Source organism: Bufo bufo, chromosome 10 (assembly GCF_905171765.1).
Source record: "Bufo bufo chromosome 10, aBufBuf1.1, whole genome shotgun sequence".
NCBI lineage: Eukaryota > Metazoa > Chordata > Amphibia > Anura > Bufonidae > Bufo > Bufo bufo.
The window spans coordinates 116,635,268-116,659,332 of NC_053398.1; the positions used below are offsets into that span (position 1 = coordinate 116,635,268).

The window sequence follows — 24,065 nt, forward strand, 5'->3', positions numbered from 1 at the left end:
TGTTTGCTCTGGGCAACAAACAGTTTGTCTTTTAGATAGCAGATGCAGGGAGATGAGAGGCAGACTGAAATGCAGGGGAGATGTAAGATCTAACAGACTGTATGCAAATGAGTACTCACAAAACAGGTGTAAAGATGTTCCCTCCATGAACGGGGCCCCTGGCGGCAGTAGCAGGTTTTGAAAAGCTTGCAATCATGACCAAAGAGTTAGGGCGGCCATACACATTCAATAGCTGTTGGCTGAAGGATCAGCTATCTCTCCTGACTCCAGCTCAGCCGAACATGTGTATTTAACAGGGTGAGAGGAGAACACATTTGTATCACTGCTGACACTTCTGGCGGTGGCTTATATCCCAGGAGAACAAAAGGGTCAGGCAAAAATATTAATTTCACCCAATCCTTCTCTCCCCAACATCCTCTGTCGGAGGAGGTCGCACACATAGGGCAGCACACTGAGGGCATGGTCACATTTTTTTACTGTTAAGCCATGCCCCCAACTCCACCCAGTTGGATGGTGTTTTAAATATTAATTACGCAGCAGAAAATGCCAGTTTCCGCTGCAGAATCAGAGGCAGATTTTACCCATGTGAAGATGACCTTACCCTGCTTTTCCTGAAACAGATATAACTAAGAACCTCAAAGTGTATAGCTACTATTTGTCATTATTATTATTATTATTATTATTTTGCTGAAAAACGCTCTTTAAAGCTCCATTCAGATGACCGTAGAATGGGTCCGCATCCGTTCCGCAATTATGCGGAACGGGTGCGGACCCATTCATTCTCTATGGGGCTGGAATAGATGTGGACAGCACACAGTGTGCTGTCCGCATCTGCATTTCCGGAGCGCGGCCCCGATCTTCCAGTCCGCAGCTCCGGAAAAAAATAGAGCATGTCCTATTCTTGTCCAGGATTACTATGCTCATGTAGTTGCTTTCCTTATGTATATCTTCCCCATGCTTTTTTTTTTTGGGGGGGACTTTCCTGCCCCGTTTTCATCATTTAAGCCAATCCCTCTGGTTTGTTTCCATCCTGTATGTAGAACTTTCTGTTCCGGTATCCAACCAAACCCATGATACACTTCACCTTTCTCTAGCACCGCCCCTAACAACACCCTGCTGGTATATAGCTCCTCCCACCCAGCTAGTCACAGACACTCCCCTATCACTGCCCCGCCCATGGACAGAACATCACAGGATATAAGAAAGAGCTGCATGCACAGCCCAGAACGGAAGACAGGAGCAATAACGGTAAAAGAAATACATTGCAAAATTACAGCGACCTTCATAAAGGATTATTCTAAAAGATGTTTATGCAAACCTTTAAGCTGTTCCAGCAGATCTGTTCTCCATCATTCTGTGACGGCTATCCACGTGTCCTATGGCACATATGTCTTATTTGCTGTTCCAATTAAGATCTCATCTAAATAGCAGCAATTACAAATTAGCTCATGAGATAACGGGACAATCATAATTAAAGAAAAATGCAGAAAGTGATAACGCAGGTTTTGTTGGGCAGTAAATGTTCAAAGAACAAGCTGAGGTTGTGATGCAGCCACCCATTAACCAAAGTATCCCAGGTATAAGATAACACACACTGAATATCTCATGTCATTTCTGAGCATTTATGCAGCGGCCTAGTGAGGGGGTGGAGAGGATAAGAGTAGTAGTAGTAGTGGCATAAATGGGGGTTGAGGTAGTCACTGGGCTGTCCACCCCTGATGATGCAAACTGTAGTGCGGTGCGGTAAGGACGAGACCAGGTTTTGGTGCAACAAGTCTACTGTACTGTACTATACTGTACTCTGCACTGTACTGCACTATACTGTACTATACTGTACTGTACTGTACTGCACTATACTGTACTATACTGTACTGTACTGTACTGCACTATACTGTACTATACTGTACTATACTGCACTATACTGTACTGTACTGCACTATACTGTACTGCACTATACTGTACTGCACTATACTGTACTGTACTATACTGTACTGTACTATACTGTACTCTGCACTGTACTGCACTATACTGTACTATACTGTACTGTACTGTACTGTACTGCACTATACTGTACTATACTGTACTATACTGCACTATACTGTACTATACTGTACTGCACTATACTGTACTGCACTATACTGTACTGTACTATACTGTACTATACTGTACTGTACTATACTGTACTATACTATACTGTACTGCACTATACTGTACTGCACTATACTGTACTGTACTATATTATACTGTACTATACTGTACTGTACTATACTGTACTGCACTATACTGTACTGCACTATACTGTACTGCACTATACTGTACTATACTATACTGTACTATACTGAAGCCGGTCAACAGGTGATCCACACCGCTAGTGTATACATGAAATTAGGTCTTTACAGCAGACGTGAGCAATTCCCAAGGTTGTACAGTATATGGAGGCCAGTGTCTCTGCTTTAGGCCTCATGCGCACCACCATGTCTGTATTGCTGTCCGCAAACCATGGATCCACAAAATACGGACACCTTCCATGTGCAATCCACATTTTTCCCACAACCATACTAGAAATATCTAGAATAGGACACGTTCTACAATTTTCCTAACGGACACACAGATGCCGGCAGCACATGGATGATGGATGGCGTTTTTTTTATTTTTTTGCAGACCCATAGAAATAAATGGGTCTGTGTACAAAGTGCAAAAAATGTGAATCGGACACGGGTGTAGACTATGGCCTCTTGCACACGACCTTATGACTTTTTCAGTGTTTTGCGGTCCGTTTTAAACGGATCAGTTTTTTGTTTCAGTAGTGTTTACGTTCCGCTTTGGTTCCGTTTTTCTGTTTGGTTTCCGTTTTTTGCGGATCGCAAACGGAAACGGAAGCATGGCATATACAGTATACAGTAATTACACTGAAAAATTGGGCTGGGCATAAAATAGATGGTTCCGCAAAAACGCAACGGATACGGAAGACATAGGCCTCTTGCACACAAACGTTTTTTTTTTCTGTTTACGTTCCGTTTTTTGTGTTCCGTATATGGTCCGTATACGGAACCATTTATTTCAATGGGTCCGCAAAAAAAACTGAAAGTACTCTGTATGCCTTGCGTTATAGTATTTCCGTTTTTCAGTTCCGTTCAAAGATAGAACATGTCCTATTATTGTCCGCTTAACGGACAAGGATAGTACTGTTCTATCAGGGGCCAGCTGTTCCGTTCCACAAAAAACTTAATGCACACGGATGTCATCTGTATTTTTTGCGGACAGCAAAATACTGAAAAAGCTATATGGTCGTGTGCAAGAGGCCATACGGATGCATTCCGTATCCGTTCCGTTTTTTTTTTCAGCCCCATTGACTTGAGTAGAGCCACAGGACGTGATTTGCGGGCAATAATAGGACATGTTCTATCTTTGAACGGAAATACGGAAACGGAATGCATACGGAGTACATTCCGTTTTTTTGTGGACCCATTGAAATGAATGGTTTCATATACGGACCGTATACGAAACGCAAAAAACGGGAACGTAAGCCTATGGGCTCATTCACACAAACGTTTTTTGCATTCCGTATACGGGCCGTTTTTTGCGTTCCATATACGGTCCTTATATGGAACCATTTATTTCAATGGTTCTGCAAAAAAAAAAACGGAATTTACTCCGTATGCATTTTGTTTCCGTATTTCCGTTCCGTTGAAAGATAGAACATGTCCTATTATTGATCGCAAATCACGTTCCGTTGCTCCATTCAAGTCAATGGGTCCGCAAAAAAACGGAACACATACGGAATGTACTCCGTATGTCTTCCGTATATGTTCCGTTTTTGAGGAACCATCTATTGAAAATGTTATGCCCAGCCCACTTTTTTCTATATAATTACTGTATATGCCATACAGAAAAATGGAACGGAAAAACAGAACGAAACCGGAAACACTACTGAAACAAAAAACGTAAAAACGGATCCGTTAAAAACGGCCCGCAAAACACTGAAAAAGCCATACAGTCGTGTGAACGAGCCCTATGGCTGTGTGCATGAGGCCTTAATCAGGCTGTAAAACCTCTCCTTTTTTCGGACTAATGGAGTGCACTTTCGCTGTCTCCAGATGGATATTCCCATCCACAGTATCCTCAGGGGATACTTTCTGTCCTAGCTGTGTTGGGAAGCCTGGGACTTGTTTGTTCCCACCACATACAGAGAAGCCTGTAAGCCACGGTGCAGGCAGTTACCTTCTCTGACAAATGCTCTGCAATCCTCTTTGTGACTGCTAAACATTCTGAAATGTTTCTTCGTTTTGAGGGCTGCCATGTAAACTGTCACTTTTAAAGCTAGTTTTACACTAGCGCTAAACTTTTCAGGCAGCATTTTTTTGTCCAGCCAAATCCCGGAAACAGGCCGGATCCCCACCGCCAATGGGCACCGGTAGAGGGAAAGGTAGTATTCTGCTATGCTGGATACGATGAATTCCTGCACGCTGTTCCTCTACCGGAACAGTTTAACACTAGTGTGAAACTAGCCTAATCTGCAGAGTAGGAGGATTCCCTGGGTCCCTGCCCCACATCATTCTTAGGCCTCATGCACACGACCGTATGTATTTTGCGGTCCGAAAAAAAATACGGATGACGTCCGTGTGCATTCCATATTTTGCAGAACAGAACAGCTGGCCCCTAATAGAACAGTTCTATCCTTGTCTGTAATGCGGACAATAATAGGACATGTTCTATTTTTTTGCGGAATGGAAATGCAGACATATACGGAAACGGAATGCACACGGAGTAACTTCAGTTTTTTTTTGTGGACCCATTGAAATAAAGGGTTCCGTATACAGAACACGGAACGGACACGGAAAGAAAATAAGTTCGTGTGCATGAGGCCTTAGGTGTTCGCTCTGCTAGAGCTATCTCTAGTAGACTGACTAGCAACTTCCTCCCTGTCAGAGGGAATAGCTTCTCCTTGGTCTCTGGACTTATCTCTCAGATGGATACTCAGCAGATGCTTTCTTCCTGGAACTCTGGAGGTTGTCTATAGTTTTCTGCTTTTCCCATCCAGCTGAGCTGAAGGTGCTCAGACTGGGAATATGGCCAAGTCTCAGCCGAGACTAGGTCCTTGCTGTCTTCCCTATACACTGGTAAAACTCAACTGGCTCTAACTGGTTTTTCCCTCCCTTAGTGCAGGAAGATGGAATAGCCCACCTCTCTTCAGAAGGGGGACAGAATAGAACAGGATTGTTCCACTCTGAACTGTCATAACATTAAGACTATCTCTCTGCCAATATGTTGCTGCCACCTACTGGTAACCAGGCAGTATTACATGAACAATTGCATTTAACTTAGGTTTATATGCACATTTGTGGAAGACATAATGTAAAATCACATCAGATGACATTATAAAAGCTCTTAGAAGATAGTAGCGGGGAAGAGGCGTGTAGTAACACAACTCTGGGGTGTTACAGATGGAACTGAGCATGTGCTTCCAACTCACTGAGGAGGACAGAGAAATCAGAAAACGAGCAAACAGCAGGTGGCGCTATACAGATAGATTTTACTGAATAACTCTACATGCAATTACAAATGTATTCAGATCCAGGTGCTGGTGTGAAAAATATAGAATGTTTTTCGTAGGAGATATATAAATATATATATACACTGCTCAAAAAAAATAAAGGGAACACAAAAATAACACATCCTAGATCTGAATTAATTAAATATTCTTCTGAAATACTTTGTTCTTTACATAGTTGAATGTGCTGACAACAAAATCACACAAACATAAAAAAATTGAAATCAAATTTTTTATCCCTTGGAGGTCTGGATTTGGATTCACACTCAAAATTAAAGTGGAAAAACACACTACAGGCTGATCCAACTTTGATGTAATGTCCTTAAAACAAGTCAAAATGAGGCTCAGTAGTGTGTGTGGCCTCCATATGCCTGTATGACCTCCCTACAACGCCTGTGCATGCTCCTGATGAGGTGGCGGACGGTCTCCTGAGGGATCTCCTCCCAGACCTGGACTAAAGCATCTGCCAACTCCTGGACAGTCTGTGGTGCAACGTGACGTTGGTGGATAGAGCGAGACATGATGTCCCAGATGTGCTCAATTGGATTCAGGTCTGGGGAATGGGCGGGCCAGTCCATAGCATCAATGCCTTCGTCTTGCAGGAACTGCTGACACACTCCATCCACATGAGGTCTAGCATTGTCTTGCATTAGGAGGAACCCAGGGCCAACCGCACCAGCATATGGTCTCACAAGGGGTCTGAGGATCTCATCTCGGTACCTAATGGCAGTCAGGCTACCTCTGGCAAGCACATGGAGGGCTGTGCGGCCCTCCAAAGAAATTCCACCCCACACCATTACTGACCCAATGCCAAACCGGTCATGCTAGAGGATGTTGCAGGCAGCAGAACGTTCTCCACGGTGTCTCCAGACTCTGTCACGTCTGTCACATGTGCTCAGTGTGAACCTGCTTTCATCTGTGAAGAGCACAGGGCGCCAGTGGCGAATTTGCCAATCTTGGTTTTCTCTGGCAAATGCCAAACGTCCTGCACGGTGTTGGGCTGTAAGCACAACCCCCACCTGTGGACGTCGGGCCCTCATATCACCCTCATGGAGTCTGTTTCTGACCGTTTGAGCAGTCACATGCACATTTGTGGCCTGCTGGAGGTCATTTTGCAGGGCTCTGGCAGTGCTCCTCCTGTTCCTCCTTGCACAAAGGCGGAGGTACCGGTCCTGCTGCTGTGTTGTTGCCCTCCTACGGCCTCTTCCACGTCTCCTGATGTACTGGCCTGTCTCCTGGTAGCGCCTCCATGCTCTGGACACTACGCTGACAGACACAGCAAACCTTCTTGCCACAGCTCGCATTGATGTGCCATCCTGGATAAGCTGCACTACCTGAGCCACTTGTGTGGGTTGTAGACTCCGTCTCATGCTACCACTAGAGTGAAAGCACGGCCAGCATTCAAAAGTGACCAAAACATCAGCCAGGAAGCATAGGAACTGAGAAGTGGTCTGTGCTCACCACCTGCAGAACCACTTCTTTATTGGGGGTGTCCTGCTAATTGCCTATAATTTCCACCTGTTGTCTATCCCAGTTGCACAACAGCATGTGAAATTGATTGTCACTCAGTGTTGCTTCCTAAGTGGACAGTTTGATTTCACAGAAGTGTGATTGACTTGGAGTTACATTGTGTTGTTTAAGTGTTCCCTTTATTTTTTTGAGCAGTGTGTATATATATATATATATATATATATATATATACTGTATATCCCATTTACTGTATATAGATTACATTTGCAGGCAAACAGCACCAACCCTGTCCCACCAGTCCTAAGATCAATCCTTGGGCCCAATGTTAATATTACATGTGATGTTGTGTACATATAGAACCTGACCAGAAAACACATGCTTTCATTGTTCCCTAATTGTACCTTGTTTTAAATCCACCTTTTTCATAGGGACAAAGATAAGAAAATTTGGCAGGATTATCTCCAATCACCACCTGGGAGAGAAGAGGATTACAGCCTTATCTTCTCCCATCCAAACAATGCAGCACAGTAATCAGAGCCGCCCTCCCCACTTTTTACAATTGTGCTTTTGAGCGGTTTTTATAGATGGCTGCTATTGTGTATCTCTTCGGATAATGCATCTATAATTTATTCTCCTTTTTATGGCCCGGGCAAAGCACAATGGAGCAAAAAGTGGTCATTGGTAGAGTGACGTCACTCATCGTTGGTTAGGGAATATACAGGACTTGCTGAAGGCATCATTCTACAGAAGTACTGAACGTAGGCAGCACCATGCTGAGTCCTCGGTGTGGGACACGTCTCATAGTCCTAACTCTGTTTTGTCTTGCTTCTGTCATCCATGCAGATCCCTCACCTTGCTCCAAGTACCAGGTGCCCTATAACAAAGCGTGTTATGAAGTTGTTCGTCTTAAGCGCACCTTCCACAGTGCCCAATCCTGGTGCGAGAGAGGAGGAGGGCATCTGGTTTTCATCCATAATCAGGAGACACAGGATTTTTTAGGTGAACATCTGTCAAAGGATGTCGACTGGTGGATCGGGCTGGTTCGCAACTCACCGGAGCAGGTCGACTCAGGAGAAGGTAATTGATTCATGTAGTGTTTAGTGTCAATGAGTTACCTATAGTTCACCTTTGTGTTACTTATAGCATAGGTGCTGTACTATTGTCTCATAGAGGGCTTCTACTGGTGAGGGCCACAGGACATGAAGGTCACAGACAGTGTCACATAGCAACATTGCATCTTAGGCTACTTTTACATCTCCATTTTGAAATCCGGCAGAGGAACAGCCTACCGGAGTTCCCAATGAATAATGCCTTGAACTACTGGACTCCATTGACTATAATCGGATCCGACAAGGATCTGGACGCTTTATGGCATGAATGATAAGAAAGAGGCTGGGCATAAAGTACTGCAGGCAGGACATAAAGTACTGCAGGCAGGACATAAAGTACTGCAGGCTGGACATAAAGTACTGCAGGCTGGACATAAAGTACTGCAGGCTGGACATAAAGTACTGCAGGCTGGACATAAAGTACTGCAGGCTGGACATAAAGTACTGCAAGCTGGACTTTTTGTCCAGTTGAAAGCAGGTGTTTATTCTGGAAAGCGCCCGAATTATAGTCAATGGGGATCTAGAGGTATGCGGCATTATGCAGCTCTCCCAGTTACGGTGAACTGTGGCAGGCTGTTCCTCTGCCAGAACAGCCGGCTAGATTTCAAAATGTAGATGTGAAAGTAGCCTGATGATTGTCAATGTGATCCCGCTACAACACACAACCTAAAACAGCCGCCAAAAATCTACACCTGCTTGATTTTGGTCACAGGTCACATTGCCATCATGTAAGTCACGTGTTATTGTTTGTACGCCCACTTCACATGCTGGGCTGCAGTGACCTTGGTCTACTTGGCACCATGGATGCTGTAAAGCATGTGTCTAAATGCTGTTAAGAAACAGCTCAGGCAAGATGGCCGCCCACATAAACATGTTCAGGAAAATGGATTTCAAATCTAAATTCAGAAAATAAAAACGGATTAGAAAAAAATGTGTTGCTATCTGGTTTTAACTGGCAGAAAAAAAATGAAAGGTGACACATTCCCTTTAAATGCTCTTCTTCACACAGAATCTGTGACCTGGCTGGATATGTCTAATGTGACTTATAGCCGCTGGGCTAGCCAGGAGGACTCTGCGAGCAATGGGAGATGTGGCTACCTAAAGAAGGAATCTGACTACCGATGGGGGACAACAGAAAACTGCAGCCAGGAGTTATTTTTTATGTGTGAATTCGGTAAGTGATGGGACAAGCTCTCTTAGCGCTCAAGGCAGAGGTTCACCATTCTACCCCCTGTTCTTCAGCACCAGAGCTCGCCCCCATATTTACTGTATACTGAACCCTGATTTATCCTCCTCACCATTCTACCCCCTGTTCTTCAGCACCAGAGCTCGCCCCCATATTTACCGTATACTGAACCCTGATTTATCCTCCTCACCATTCTTCCCCCTGTTCTTCAGCACCAGAGCTCGCCCCCATATTTACTGTATACTGAACCCTGATTTATCCTCCTCACCATTCTTCCCCCTGTTCTTCAGCACCAGAGCTCGCCCTCATATATACTGTATACTGAACCCTCATTTATCCTCCTCACCATTCTACCCCCTGTTCTTCAGCACCAGAGCTCGCCCCCATATTTACCGTATACTGAACCCTGATTTATCCTCCTCACCATTCTTCCCCCTGTTCTTCAGCACCAGAGCTCGCCCCCATATTTACTGTATACTGAACCCTGATTTATCCTCCTCACCATTCTTCCCCCTGTTCTTCAGCACCAGAGCTCGCCCTCATATATACTGTATACTGAACCCTCATTTATCCTCCTCACCATTCTTCCCCTTGTTCTTCAGCACCAGAGCTCGCCCCCATATTTACTGTATACTGAACCGTCATTTATCCTCCTCACCATTCTTCCCCCTGTTCTTCAGCACCAGAGCTCACCCCCATATATACTGTATACTGAACCGTCATTTATCCTCCTCACCATTCTTCCCCCTGTTCTTCAGCACCAGAGCTCGCCCCCATATTTACTGTATACTGAACCGTCATTTATCCTCCTCACCATTCTTCCCCCTGTTCTTCAGCACCAGAGCTCGCCCCCATATTTACTGTATACTGAACCGTCATTTATCCTCCTCACTATTCTTCCCCCTGTTCTTCAGCACCAGAGCTCGCCCCCATATTTACTGTATACTGAACCGTCATTTATCCTCCTCACCATTCTTCCCCCTGTTCTTCAGCACCAGGGCTCGCCCCCATATTTACTGTATACTGAACCGTCATTTATCCTCCTCACTATTCTTCCCCCTGTTCTTCAGCACCAGAGCTCGCCCCCATATTTACTGTATACTGAACCGTCATTTATCCTCCTCACCATTCATCCTCCTGTTCTTCAGCACCAGAGCTCGCCCTCATATATACTGTATACTGAACCGTCATTTATCCTCCTCACCATTCTTCCCCTTGTTCTTCAGCACCAGAGCTCGCCCCCATATTTACTGTATACTGAACCGTCATTTATCCTCCTCACCATTCATCCTCCTGTTCTTCAGCACCAGAGCTCGCCCTCATATTTACTGTATACTGAACCCTCATTTATCCTCCTCACCATTCTTCCCCCTGTTCTTCAGCACCAGAGCTCGCCCCCATATTTACTGTATACTGAACCGTCATTTATCCTCCTCACCATTCTTCCCCCTGTTCTTCAGCACCAGAGCTCGCCCCCATATTTACTGTATACTGAACCCTCATTTATCCTCCTCACCATTCTTCCCCCTGTTCTTCAGCACCAGGGCTCGCCCCCATATTTACTGTATACTGAACCCTCATTTATCCTCCTCACCATTCTTCCCCTTGTTCTTCAGCACCAGAGCTCGCCCCCATATTTACTGTATACTGAACCGTCATTTATCCTCCTCACCATTCTTCCCCCTGTTCTTCAGCACCAGAGCTCGCCCTCATATATACTGTATACTGAACCCTCATTTATCCTCCTCACCATTCTTCCCCTTGTTCTTCAGCACCAGAGCTCGCCCTCATATATACTGTATACTGAACCCTCATTTATCCTCCTCACCATTCTTCCCCCTGTTCTTCAGCACCAGAGCTCGCCCCCATATTTACTGTATACTGAACCCTCATTTATCCTCCTCACCATTCATCCTCCTGTTCTTCAGCACCAGAGCTCGCCCCCATATTTACTGTATACTGAACCGTCATTTATCCTCCTCACCATTCTTCCCCCTGTTCTTCAGCACCAGGGCTCGCCCCCATATTTACTGTATACTGAACCCTGATTTATCCTCCTCACCATTCTTCCCCCTGTTCTTCAGCACCAGAGCTCGCCCCCATATTTACTGTATACTGAACCCTCATTTATCCTCCTCACCATTCTTCCCCTTGTTCTTCAGCACCAGAGCTCGCCCCCATATTTACTGTATACTGAACCCTCATTTATCCTCCTCACCATTCTTCCCCCTGTTCTTCAGCACCAGAGCTCGCCCCCATATTTACTGTATACTGAACCGTCATTTATCCTCCTCACCATTCTTCCCCCTGTTCTTCAGCACCAGAGCTCGCCCCCATATTTACTGTATACTGAACCGTCATTTATCCTCCTCACCATTCTTCCCCCTGTTCTTCAGCACCAGAGCTCGCCCCCATATTTACTGTATACTGAACCCTCATTTATCCTCCTCACCATTCTTCCCCTTGTTCTTCAGCACCAGAGCTCGCCCCCATATTTACTGTATATTGAACCCTCATTTATCCTCCTCACCATTCATCCTCCTGTTCTTCAGCACCAGAGCTCGCCCTCATATATACTGTATACTGAACCGTCATTTATCCTCCTCACCATTCTTCCCCTTGTTCTTCAGCACCAGAGCTCGCCCCCATATTTACCGTATACTGAACCCTCATTTATCCTCCTCACCATTCTTCCCCCTGTTCTTCAGCACCAGAGCTCGCCCCCATATTTACTGTATACTGAACCGTCATTTATCCTCCTCACCATTCTTCCCCCTGTTCTTCAGCACCAGAGCTCGCCCCCATATTTACTGTATACTGAACCGTCATTTATCCTCCTCACCATTCTTCCCCCTGTTCTTCAGCACCAGAGCTCGCCCCCATATTTACTGTATACTGAACCCTCATTTATCCTCCTCACCATTCTTCCCCTTGTTCTTCAGCACCAGAGCTCGCCCCCATATTTACTGTATACTGAACCGTCATTTATCCTCCTCACCATTCTTCCCCTTGTTCTTCAGCACCAGAGCTCGCCCCCATATTTACTGTATATTGAACCCTCATTTATCCTCCTCACCATTCATCCTCCTGTTCTTCAGCACCAGAGCTCGCCCTCATATATACTGTATACTGAACCCTCATTTATCCTCCTCACCATTCTTCCCCCTGTTCTTCAGCACCAGAGCTCGCCCTCATATATACTGTATACTGAACCGTCATTTATCCTCCTCACCATTCTTCCCCTTGTTCTTCAGCACCAGAGCTCGCCCCCATATTTACTGTATACTGAACCCTCATTTATCCTCCTCACCATTCTTCCCCTTGTTCTTCAGCACCAGAGCTCGCCCCCATATTTACTGTATACTGAACCCTCATTTATCCTCCTCACCATTCTTCCCCCTGTTCTTCAGCACCAGAGCTCGCCCCCATATTTACTGTATACTGAACCGTCATTTATCCTCCTCACCATTCTTCCCCCTGTTCTTCGGCCCCAGAGCTCGCCCCCATATTTACTGTATACTGAACCGTCATTTATCCTCCTCACCATTCTTCCCCCTGTTCTTCAGCACCAGAGCTCGCCCTCATATATACTGTATACTGAACCCTCATTTATCCTCCTCACCATTCTTCCCCTTGTTCTTCAGCACCAGAGCTCGCCCCCATATTTACCGTATACTGAACCCTCATTTATCCTCCTCACCATTCTTCCCCCTGTTCTTCAGCACCAGAGCTCGCCCCCATATTTACTGTATACTGAACCCTCATTTATCCTCCTCACCATTCTTCCCCCTGTTCTTCAGCACCAGAGCTCGCCCCCATATTTACTGTATACTGAACCGTCATTTATCCTCCTCACCATTCTTCCCCCTGTTCTTCGGCCCCAGAGCTCGCCCCCATATATACCGTATACTAAACCATCATTTATCCTCCTGCTTAATAGCCACCCATATTGGATCAATGACCTCAAAGGATACCCAAGTGTCAGATGATCATTGATCAAATACTGTAAATTATCAAATGCACCCAGAGAAGTACATTACGTTGTCTTTCATTCTTCATGCCTCAGGAAGACTTGTAGTCAGTGATAGATAAGGTCCTTTACTTTTCTGGTCACATTGCCGGATGATGGCTTGTTTTTTTGTTTTTTTTTCCCAGGGACAAGTCGTACTTTTTAATGGCATCATGTTATTTGCCACATCATTTGTTGGAAAACAGAAAAAAATTATTTGTGGGGTGAAACACAATTCCTTCAGTTGTATTTTTTTGTGTTTTCATTACAGCGCTATCTCATTTAGATTCGTTTTTATGCTTTACTACTTAAAAAAGAACAAACTTTGAAAAAAAGTTGTTTTGTGTCTCCATATACTAAAACTCATAACCTTATTTCTATCTACAGAGCTTTGTGAGAGCTTGCCTTTTTATTTTTAAGCTGTAGTTTTTATTAGTACTGTTTTTGGATCCATGCCAATTTATTTTGTTTGGGATGGGCAAGGTGAGCAAAAAACAGCAGTTTGGCCATTTAGATTTTTTCCTCCCATTATAACATTAAGGCCTCATGCACACGGCCATTGTGCGGCTGTTCCGTGGATTGGGGACCGCAATTGCGGTTCCCAATGTACGGGCAACATCCGTGCAGCGGGCCGGACCCATTCAACTTGAATAGGTCCGTGGTCTGTCCGCACTGCAAAAACATATGACATGTCATATTTATTTGCGGTGCGGAACAACGGAAAGAAACACCACGGAAGCACTCCGTACTGCTTCCGGTGTTCCGTATCTCCAGAATTGCGGACCCATTCAAGTGAATGGGTCCGCATCCGTGATGCGGGGTGCACACGGCCGTGTGCATGAGGCCTTACTCTGGAAATGCTTTTATATTTCAATAGTTCAGACATTTTCAGACATGACGATACCAGTTCTACGTATTTTTTATTTATTTTTATATAAAAAAAAAAAAAAATCGAGAAAGGGGATGATTTGAATTTTTTACACTTTTGTATTTTTCAATTTTTTTGTTTTTCATTTTCACTTTTAGCAACCCCATGAACATACAATTGTTCTATCGCTTATACCATATATTGCAATAGTTTACTATTGTGGTCTATGGGAAGCAGGAAGCAGGGCATAACAAGCAGTTTACAATGGCAGGCCTTCACAGGGCCTCAGGCTGACATAGCATCACGGGAATGATCAGTGGTCAGAGGTCAGAGTTATCTCCCGATCACTGTGGTTTGGTGTCTGTATAAGGCTACTTTCACACTTGCGGCAGTGTGATCCGACGACGGAACTGCCCGCTGGATCCGCCAATTTTGATGTGACTGAAAGCATTTGTGAGACATCTCACAAATGCATTGCAAGAACGGATCCGTCTCTCCGCTTGTCATACGGACAGACGGATCCGTCTTGTATTTTTTTTCACATTTTTACCGGACAGATCCGGCATTCCGGTATTTTGAATGCAATAATACATTCCTATGGGGAAAAATGCCGGCATTCAGGCAAGTCTTCAGTTTTTTTCGCCGGAGATCAAACCGTAGCATGCTACGGTTTTATCTTTTGCCTGATCAGTCAAAACGATTGAACTGAAGACATCCTGATGCATCCTGAACGGATTACTCTCCATTCAGAATGCATAGGGATATGCCTGATCAGTTCTTTTCCGGTATAGAGCCCCTAGGACGGAACTCTATGCCGGAAAAGAAAACCGCTAGTGTGAAAGTACCCTAAACCAGCCAGCACCTGCTGCATATGGAGTTTGCTTGCTCAAATGATGGGAGTCCAAAAATGCAAGATACCCAAACAATGACATTTGGGCAGTGAATCTAAATGCAATGCCGTTCTCACAATTGCCATCTCTGCAAACCAAACACTACTGAGCATAATTGTCCGAAGTTTATTGCTTGATCTGTTTGTGCTTTTTTTTTTTAAATCATTTTAGAGTCTGGTCATACCATTGCCTGTGATAATCAGAATGCCACATTACAGTGCGGGTCAGGAGAAGTGGTGCAGATTACCGATAGCTTCTATGGACGCAAGAGCCCCCATTTCTGTACCCAGGGGAGCACCTCACTTACAACAAGTGGCTGCAGCTGGAACAGTGTTAGAGAACAGGTGGCAGGTAAGTACTGTACTACGGTATCTTATATGTACCAGTAAATGAATGGGAATAAAGCTGTCTGTCCCTACACGTTAGATGTGTAATGGCTGAACCCGCCATTTTCATCAGGGGCCTCTCCGACTCCCCCCGGACAGACAGCAACCTTAACATTATCATATCGGCAGAGGTCTGATTCTCAGCATCCCCACCGATCAGCTGTTTCAGGGAGCCGCCACGCTCACCAGAGCACAGCAGCTCCCCACAGCTTTCCAAGCACAGCGCCGTACACAGAATAGTGGCAGTGATTGGTATTGCAGCTCAGCCCCATTCACTTCAATGGAGCTGAGCTGCGCCTCGGTCAAATGATGCATGTACTAGGAAGAGGCCATCAATTGTAAATTGCGGATCTGCAAAACACAGACAACGGCCATGTGCGTTTTGCATTTTGCGGACTGCACATGGCTGGCACTATAATAGAAATGCCTTTTCTTGTCCATGTCTGCGGACAAGAATAGGACATGTTCCATTTTTTTGCGGGGCCGCGGAACGGAAGTGCGGATGCGGACAGCACACTGTGTGCTATCCGCATCCTTTGCGGCCCCATTGACAATGAATGGGTCCGCACCCGTTCCGCAAAATTGCAGAACAGATACGGACCCATTTTGCGGATGTGTGAATGGACCCTTAGGGCTGTTTCACACGAGCGAGTCCATTGCGGGAATCACGCTCCGTGTGTGAGTGTGATCCTCCGCTCTGGACTTGCAGGAGCGCACGGCATTATCATGATTTATAATGCTATGTGCCTCTGCTTGACCTTATTTCTACAGAATCATACTGACAGCTTTATGTCACTATGATTCTGTGGAAAAAAGGCCATGCAGAGGCACATAGCATTATAAATCATGATGATGCCGTGCACTCCTGCAAGTCCAGAGCGGAGGATCACACTCACACACGGAGCGTGATTCCCGCAATGGACTCGCTCGTTTGAAACAGCCCTTAGGCCTTTTTCACACGGGCGTTGCGGGAAAAGGTGCGGGTGCGTTGCGGGAACATGCACGATTTTTCCGCGCGAGTGCAAAACATTGTAATGCGTTTTGCACGCGGGTGAGAAAAATCGGCATGTTTGGTACCCAAACCCGAACTTCTTCACAGAAGTTCGGGCTTGGGATCGGTGTTCTGTAGATTGTATTATTTTCTCTTAAAACATTGTTATAAGGGAAAATAATAGCATTCTGAATACAGAATGCATAGTAAAATAGCGCTGGAGGGGTTAAAAAATGTTTTAAATTTTTTTTAACTCACCTTAATCCACTTGATCGCGCAGCCTGGCTTCTCTTCTGTCTTCTTGGCTGTGTGCAGGAAAAGGACCTGTGGTGACGTCACTCCGGTCATCACATGGTCCATCACCATGGTAAAAAGATCATGTGATGGACCATGTGATGACCGGAGTGACGTCACCACAGGTCCTTTTCCTGCACACAGCAAAGATGAAGACAGAAGAGAAGCCGGACTGCGCGATCAAGTGGATTAAGGTGAGTTAAATTTTTTTTAATTTTTTTTTTAACCCCTCCAGCCCTATTGTACTATGCATTCTGTATTCAGAATGCTATTATTTTCCCTTATAACCATGTTATAAGGGAAAATAATACAATCTACAGAACACCGATCCCAAGCCCGAACTTCTGTGAAGAAGTTCGGGTTTGGGTACCAAAAATGCCGATTTTTCTCACGCGCGTGCAAAACGCATTACAATGTTTTGCACTCACGCGGATAAATCGTGCATGTTCCCGCAACGCACCCGCACCTTTTCCCGCAACGCCCGTGTGAAAGAGACCTTAGTGTTTTTTCTTCTGCTTTGTGGAAGACAGGAAATAATGTCTTGGTGGATGCTAATGTTCAGCATTTCTAGATTATGGTACTTTCCCAGTCTAATTCTAATTCAAGTCTCTTCAGTTAATGTCTTTCTCTGCTTTTTACATAACATTGCGTAGTTTATTTTATATTGCCATTTTTGTCTCATTCCTCTGACAATAACTTGCTCACAGGTTGACTGCAGTTGGGGCACCAATTTGGTTAAATAGTCTACATTTTTCAAACCAGCACCTAGATCTGAATACTTTTGTAATTGCTGTAATTAAAAATTTTGTATAGCCACTGAGTTATTTAACATGATGTATTTGTATATCCTTAATTTTTGTCCACTTCACTGGGATGGTCGCACGTGCTCAATTGAAATCTTCAACTGTCATCAGCCATATCTTCTGTTAGAAGCTGTGGTGTAACAGGCGCCTCCCCCCAGGTCCCTTTAAGAGGAAAAAGTACTTTTTTTTGTGACGCCAGTTGCAATGAAGCAACAAGGACACGGGGCCCCTTTTAGTGATTCTGTAGATTGGTCCCAGGTGTAGGAATGCCAGAGTCGTGTAGGGTAGCCTATAATGTCCCTTAAGGTGTTGTGCACGTGTCACGGTGCTTCTACCTGGATACGCTGGACCCTAGGCGTTGGCTCCGAAGCAATGAAAAGGGGGGTTGTCGATGAAGGGGACGAAGAAATAAATTGAGTCCAGACTTTGTGATGAAGTCGGTAACAGCTTTACTTAAATAAACTTTTCTCCAAACAGTTTCAGGCTTCATCTTGGTTCCAGCAGGCTTTGGCATTAATTGTGGCAGGCAAACTCTTCTCTGCTATGTCTGTTGCTCTCTGGCTCTGCTGTGCTAACAGGATAACTGCAGAATTTAGCTTTAGCTATAGGCTGTACTTTGCTCTGTAATCTGGTCTGTCTCTCGCTTTGTCCAGGGAACACTTTACTCCTGGTCTCTGAGGCTTCCAGCTTCTGCCTTCATATCCAGCTGAGGTGAAGGTGCCCCATAGGGACGGGCTCCTGCTGCCTTCCTCTAGCAGGGGGTAACTTAGACTGACCTTCTAACTAAACTCCTCCCTTCCTGCAGCAAGTGGGGGAAAAACACCCACCACACCACAGAGGGGGGGGGGGTAAGAATGGAAAGGAAAGCTCCATTCTATGTAAGATAGCTCTGACTTTGATGCTGCCACCTGCTGTTGAACCAGGCATAACACACTTGAACAGTTACATAACAAGAAATATGAATACACACTTTGCAAGACCTGGAAATTAATACATAGGATGACATTAGGTTAACCATAGGAGATAGTAGCAAGGTGCAAAGGTGGTAACGGCACTCTGGGGCGTTACAGGTAAAGAGCACGCCCCTGAGAAAGGACAGACCCACCCCCCTGAGTTGCCAGCTTGAAATAAATCTAGCAAAATAATTGAAGCAATAAATGTGGAGATCTCTGGATCCATGTGAGGTACAGGGCTGGTTCTAGCTTCGCTAGAAAGAGGTTGTCATGTGCTATATGATTCTAATCTTTTTTACATCAATCATGGAATAAACCCTTTAAATTGCTAATGTTGTTCTCCATCAGGTCAGTGTCATGGCCTCCAGGCTTGTCAAATTGTCACGGATGCTGCACAGTTTGGAGACCCCTGTCCTGGGTCTGGTAGTTACCTGTCTGTTTGGTATAGCTGCATGGAAGGTAAGTCTCAGGCCTTGGTATATTAAATCTGCGGTTTGTGGACCGCAATACGGGCACAGGGTACACACGCTTGTGTGCATGAGCCCTTATAGTGATAGACTGACTGCATGTTTCAAGGCGGTTTTGCCCGTTCAGTGAAGCTTTACGGGACGTCCACGCGAGGAGTAAATGCCCAAAATTCGCCACTTTGGATTTGTGTGCTTCAAATCGACAATGTTTGAAAGTAATCACTGTATTTACCTAAGTGCCTATGTCAGTTTTGGCCTTGTTCACATTCCAGTCTGTGGAAAATGCGTTTCATCCGTAAAGATGTCGGTGAAGAATCTGTCTTTGGTCCATGTGTCCATTTTGTACCCTTCGTGTGTCATCCATAGACGCTGCTCAGGTGTAAATGAAAGGTGAAACCTGATTGGTTACTATGGGAGCCTAAACCAGTTCTACTTTTCACTATAGACTTTAACGGGCTTGTTTGGTCCGCATCGTGGACCAAAGTGGTGGAAAACCACTGATGTGTGAATGAATGCATTAAAATCAGTGCATAGAGTGTGCTGTCCGTGGAATATGCCGAAAGCACATATCCGTGAAAAAAAACGGAAATGTGGACGAGACCTTGGGTTTCCCCTTTTTGCAGTGCATCTGGTGAAATCTGGGGCAAATACGCAGCAAAATCTGCACTAGAATTTCTGCCTTTTAGGATATGTTCCAGCGTGGCTGCTAAATTACATGGAAATTCATCAGAGGGTTTCTCTGAAATGCACCTCTGTGAAAAAAATCTGAATGCATTGTATATGTATTGTAAGGGATCGTCTCTTTTCAGGGGGTCACACTCACAGATATCTCACCAGACAACGGATTTTCATATCCAAACTGTGCATTTATTTTGACAGTCTTCTTATAAAGGATAGTCCAGTTATACATCACTGGGTGGGGTGAGGTTCCCGCACCGCCAACACTTAAAACACAAATAAACTCCTGCCCGTCTAGGCGCTACCTAAGCAAAATACGTCCCTACCTCACTCATAGAGCACAGTTCACACATGGACATTATATGCGGCTTTCCTCAGCCAACATCAATACTGCAGCCTCCAGGCTGTGGCAACTCCAGTACCTTTTGGGGGAGTGTGGCCCAGTAGTCCTCCAGACGCTGGGCGTGCAACCCTCGTTCTCTAGGTGTCGCTAGGTCCTCCAAACCTCAGGCTATTCAAAGCCTTGTGGCCCCTCAGACCACACACAGAGCCTCTGCTTCACAAAACAGTCTCGCTCTCCCTCCTCAGACTGACCTACTCTGAGGCGCTTTATGCCAGCCTGATTACAGCAGGCCTCACCTGCGATCACCTCAGGTAGAAAGGAAAACCCGTACTGGAAGGGTGTGGACTGGCAACTCCCTCTACCAAGCCTAGCCACCAGTCCAAGTAAAATCCAGCCCAGAAAATGTATACAAAAATGTCTCAGCAAACTATGCTTTGCTGAGACTACTGCCGCTCTCTGGATTTTACCTGTCTCACCCATCTGAGGTCCCTGAAGTGGGACAACACACCTTCCAGCACTGTTCACATTACCACAATATATAATCAGCAAGTAAATGCAAGGCTGTGCTGCTTTATGAACATGCCACTATGCAATAATTAGTCTCCCATTATTAAATGTGGGTACACCATGCCCGTACTGTCTTATGTTACCCTGACCACTGATCATATACCATTTATCTGCTATCTTGGTATACAGGTCTGAGGCTTGATTTAGTAGATAAATCCTTCGTGTCCGAAAACATAACCCTTACTATAACATGGCTTCTGTCAGAATACAGCGGGAATCTGTCATGCATTATCAGCACTGGAGATGGATACAATATTGATCCCTATCAGCCGGATAAGTAAGTAGAACTACAGTATATAATGCAGGAAGGAGTACATGAAGATCACGTGCTCGTCCTCATGTGTGCACTGAGATTGTGCAATCCTTTTCTGCACTTTCCTTGGATTTGCAATCTACAGTGTAGCTGAAGGCGAGGAATACATGTGACTGAAGTTTCCTTCTGTAACATAAATGAAACTTAGACCCATTTACAACAATGTTGTCAGCACTTTATTACCGCCTGTACAGTTTATTGTATTTGTACTCATTAGTTTTATTGCCTTATCTAATGAAATGTATATACATTTGCACATAATATCCAGTGGCATGATTTTATATATACTATATATAATATTTATATTTAAAGGGCATCTGTCAGCAGACTTGTCCCTATGACACTGGCTGACCTGTTACATGTGCACTTGGCAGCTGAAGACATCTGTGTTGGTCCCATGTTCCTATGTGCCCGCATTGCTGAGAAAAATATTATATGCAAATGAGCCTCTAGGAGCAACGGGGACGTTGCCATTACACCTAGAGGCTCTGCTCTCTCTGCCATTGTCGAATCCTCTGCACTTTGATTGACCGGACCTAGAAGTGTAAACATCATCAGACCTGGCTCTGTCAAAAAAGTGGAGAGGGATCAGCAGTTGCAGAGAGAGCAGAGCCTCTAGGTGTAATGGTAACGCCCCCATTGCTCCTAGAGGCTCATTTGCATATATTGAAACATTCTTTTTCTCAGCAATGCGGGCACATATGAACATGGGACCAACACAGATGCCTTCAGCTGCCAAGTGCACATGTAACAGGTCAGCCAGTGTCATAGGGACAGATCTGCTGACAGATGCCCTTTAAATCATTTCAATCTAAAAGGAACATGTGAATTTATACTGCAGATTTCCACAGCGGATTTCACTTTTTGCAATGCACAGAGTGATATCTATGGAAAATCTGCTGCAAAATCCATGGCAAATCCACATGTAACCCACACCGCATGTCAGTCAGTTCATGCAAAAACAGCTAACAATTCCTCAGCGCCCAAATAGCAATATCAAATACTAAATGAGAAGAAATCGCCTCCAAATCACATTCACACCCAGTTCATAGGATAAAGACGTTTCTATGTCCATCTCATAGAAATAGATCTGCTGGGCCATCTGGTTCTACAGGGTTAAAGACGCCAGGATACTCTAAGTATCTTCACCAAACTGGTGCTACAGGTGGCAAGAACAATCTGACATTCCTTGGTGTGAGATCTGGTAAGTCTTAATAGGGTTCCACTTTAAGGTTGTCCAACTCAGGCTTTCACTCTCACATCTTCCTCCGCTGCCTGGGCTCGAATAACTTTTAACAATTAAAGGGGCTTTTTAATGTTGATGATCCATCCTCAGGATAGGTCATCGATACCAGATCGGTGGGGGTTCATAGACATACAGCAGCAGACAGGAAGAGGGAAGGGAGACTGTACGGGGAGCGTCATCTCCCCGTACAGCTGATTGGCGGGGGTGCCAGGGGTCGGACCCCCACCAATCTGGTATTGATGACCTATCCTGAGGATAGATCATCAGTATTAAAAAGCTCGGACGACCCCTTTAATTGTACTCACAAAAGTGAAAAGTTATTCTAGCTCATGCACCGGAAGAAGATGTGAGAGTGAAAGCCTGACTCGGGCAATGAGCTTGGCGTGCCACAGATTTCATCTTCTTGATGATCTCGAATAACTTTTGTGAATACGTTTACCTGTCACGGGGGACGCATCGTGGGGCGTGTAGCGGAAGTAGGCGGGTGAGGTGAGTGGTGCTCATCTGACCAGCATTTAAACGCCACAGTCTTTTATGGCAGCTGCTGGCTAATTCTCCCATGACCTGGGGCAGCGTTTTTTCAGAGAGCATGGATGCACCCCTATTTGTAGGACACCGCAACCCTCTGGTGGTCCGTCTGTTTATTTATCTCCGTCTTTAACTCTCTTTTTCACTGTTGAGAGATATATGGTGAATCTGACCCTATGGCAGGTTTCACATGTCTCTGATGCATATCCCCTGAAGAGTCCGGTGGCCAGGAGTGGACAGAAACGTGTCACGTCGGGAGTATTTTTTCAGGGACAGGAATAGAGAATTGTCCATATACAGGGACAGGTTCCGGATGGGGTCGGGTGCTCTGTGTTAGATAGGTAGGGCAATACAGTAGATCCTGTTTTGGTAGGGTTAATTTAGGGATATTTATCTCCCGACCCTGCCAGTACCTATACACAGATGCCTGAACAACATGGCTTCCGATTGGGGTTATCCGCTCAGAATTGCGTCCAGAATTTCCAGCTGATTTCCGGATCCTTAAAGAGGTACACTGCAAGATCCGGTAAGACTGTTTGGTTTTATCATATAACCGTATGAGGCATCTCTAGGTGATCACCAGCGGTGGTTAACACTACCTGTGTAACCTTTGCCTTTTTTAACTTACACTTTTGGGCACTGCGGCGCATTATCCTAGATTAATTTCAATTTTAGATTCATGACTATTAAAAGTTAAGTTTTAACATATTCCCCCCCCCCCCCTTGTTTTGGGTGGGTAGCAATTATAATACAATAAGGGCTCATTCAGAAGGCCGTATGCTGTCTGCAAAAACGCGGATCCGTTTTTTGGCGTATGAGATGCAGACTTATTCACGTCTGTAGGGCCATTTTCTTCCATTCTATGGCTCCGCAAAACAAATGAAACATGTCCTATACTTGTCAGTGAAAATCAGGATATGGTCCCATTGAAGTCTATGGGTCAGAAAAATACACAATGGAATCCGTTTTTTTGCGGACATGCTGAACTGTCCACAGTAAAATGGATTCACATTTTTGCGGACAGCATACGGCCGTCTGAATGAGCTCTAAAAAGGTTTAAACAGGTTTTCCGATACTCATATATTGATGGCCTTACTTCAGAATAGGTCATCAGTATCAGATCGTTGGGGGTCCCACAATCCGCACCCCCAGCGATCAGCTCTTTTAGGCAGCCGTCAGCACCGGGAACGACATATTCCACTGTGCAATGTTCAAATCAGGGCACTGCAGCTCATCTCCTAGCCAAATGAATGGGACCTGAACCGCAGTACCCCGCGCTGGAAACTGCACAGTGCACGAAGCCTTTCCGTCCACTGTATAGACACTTGCAGCTGACTGAAACAGCAGATCAATGGGTGATCTGATAATGGTGACCTATCCTGGGGACAGGCCGTCAATCTCCGTGTCCTGGAA

The 24,065-nt window shown here is 45.1% G+C and overlaps 1 protein-coding gene across 1 annotated transcript in view; it reads left to right on the forward strand.

Annotated features, from left to right (window-relative positions):
* The window catches only part of PKD1L2 (polycystin 1 like 2), a 92,703-nt gene that overhangs the window by 6,491 nt on the left and 62,147 nt on the right, over positions 1-24,065 (forward strand). The window contains exons 4-8 of the mRNA XM_040408946.1: positions 7,865-8,098; positions 9,140-9,304; positions 15,255-15,434; positions 18,859-18,969; positions 20,695-20,842. Of these exons, the coding sequence (XP_040264880.1) occupies positions 7,865-8,098; positions 9,140-9,304; positions 15,255-15,434; positions 18,859-18,969; positions 20,695-20,842 (838 nt within the window). The remainder of the gene's footprint in view (positions 1-7,864; positions 8,099-9,139; positions 9,305-15,254; positions 15,435-18,858; positions 18,970-20,694; positions 20,843-24,065) is intronic.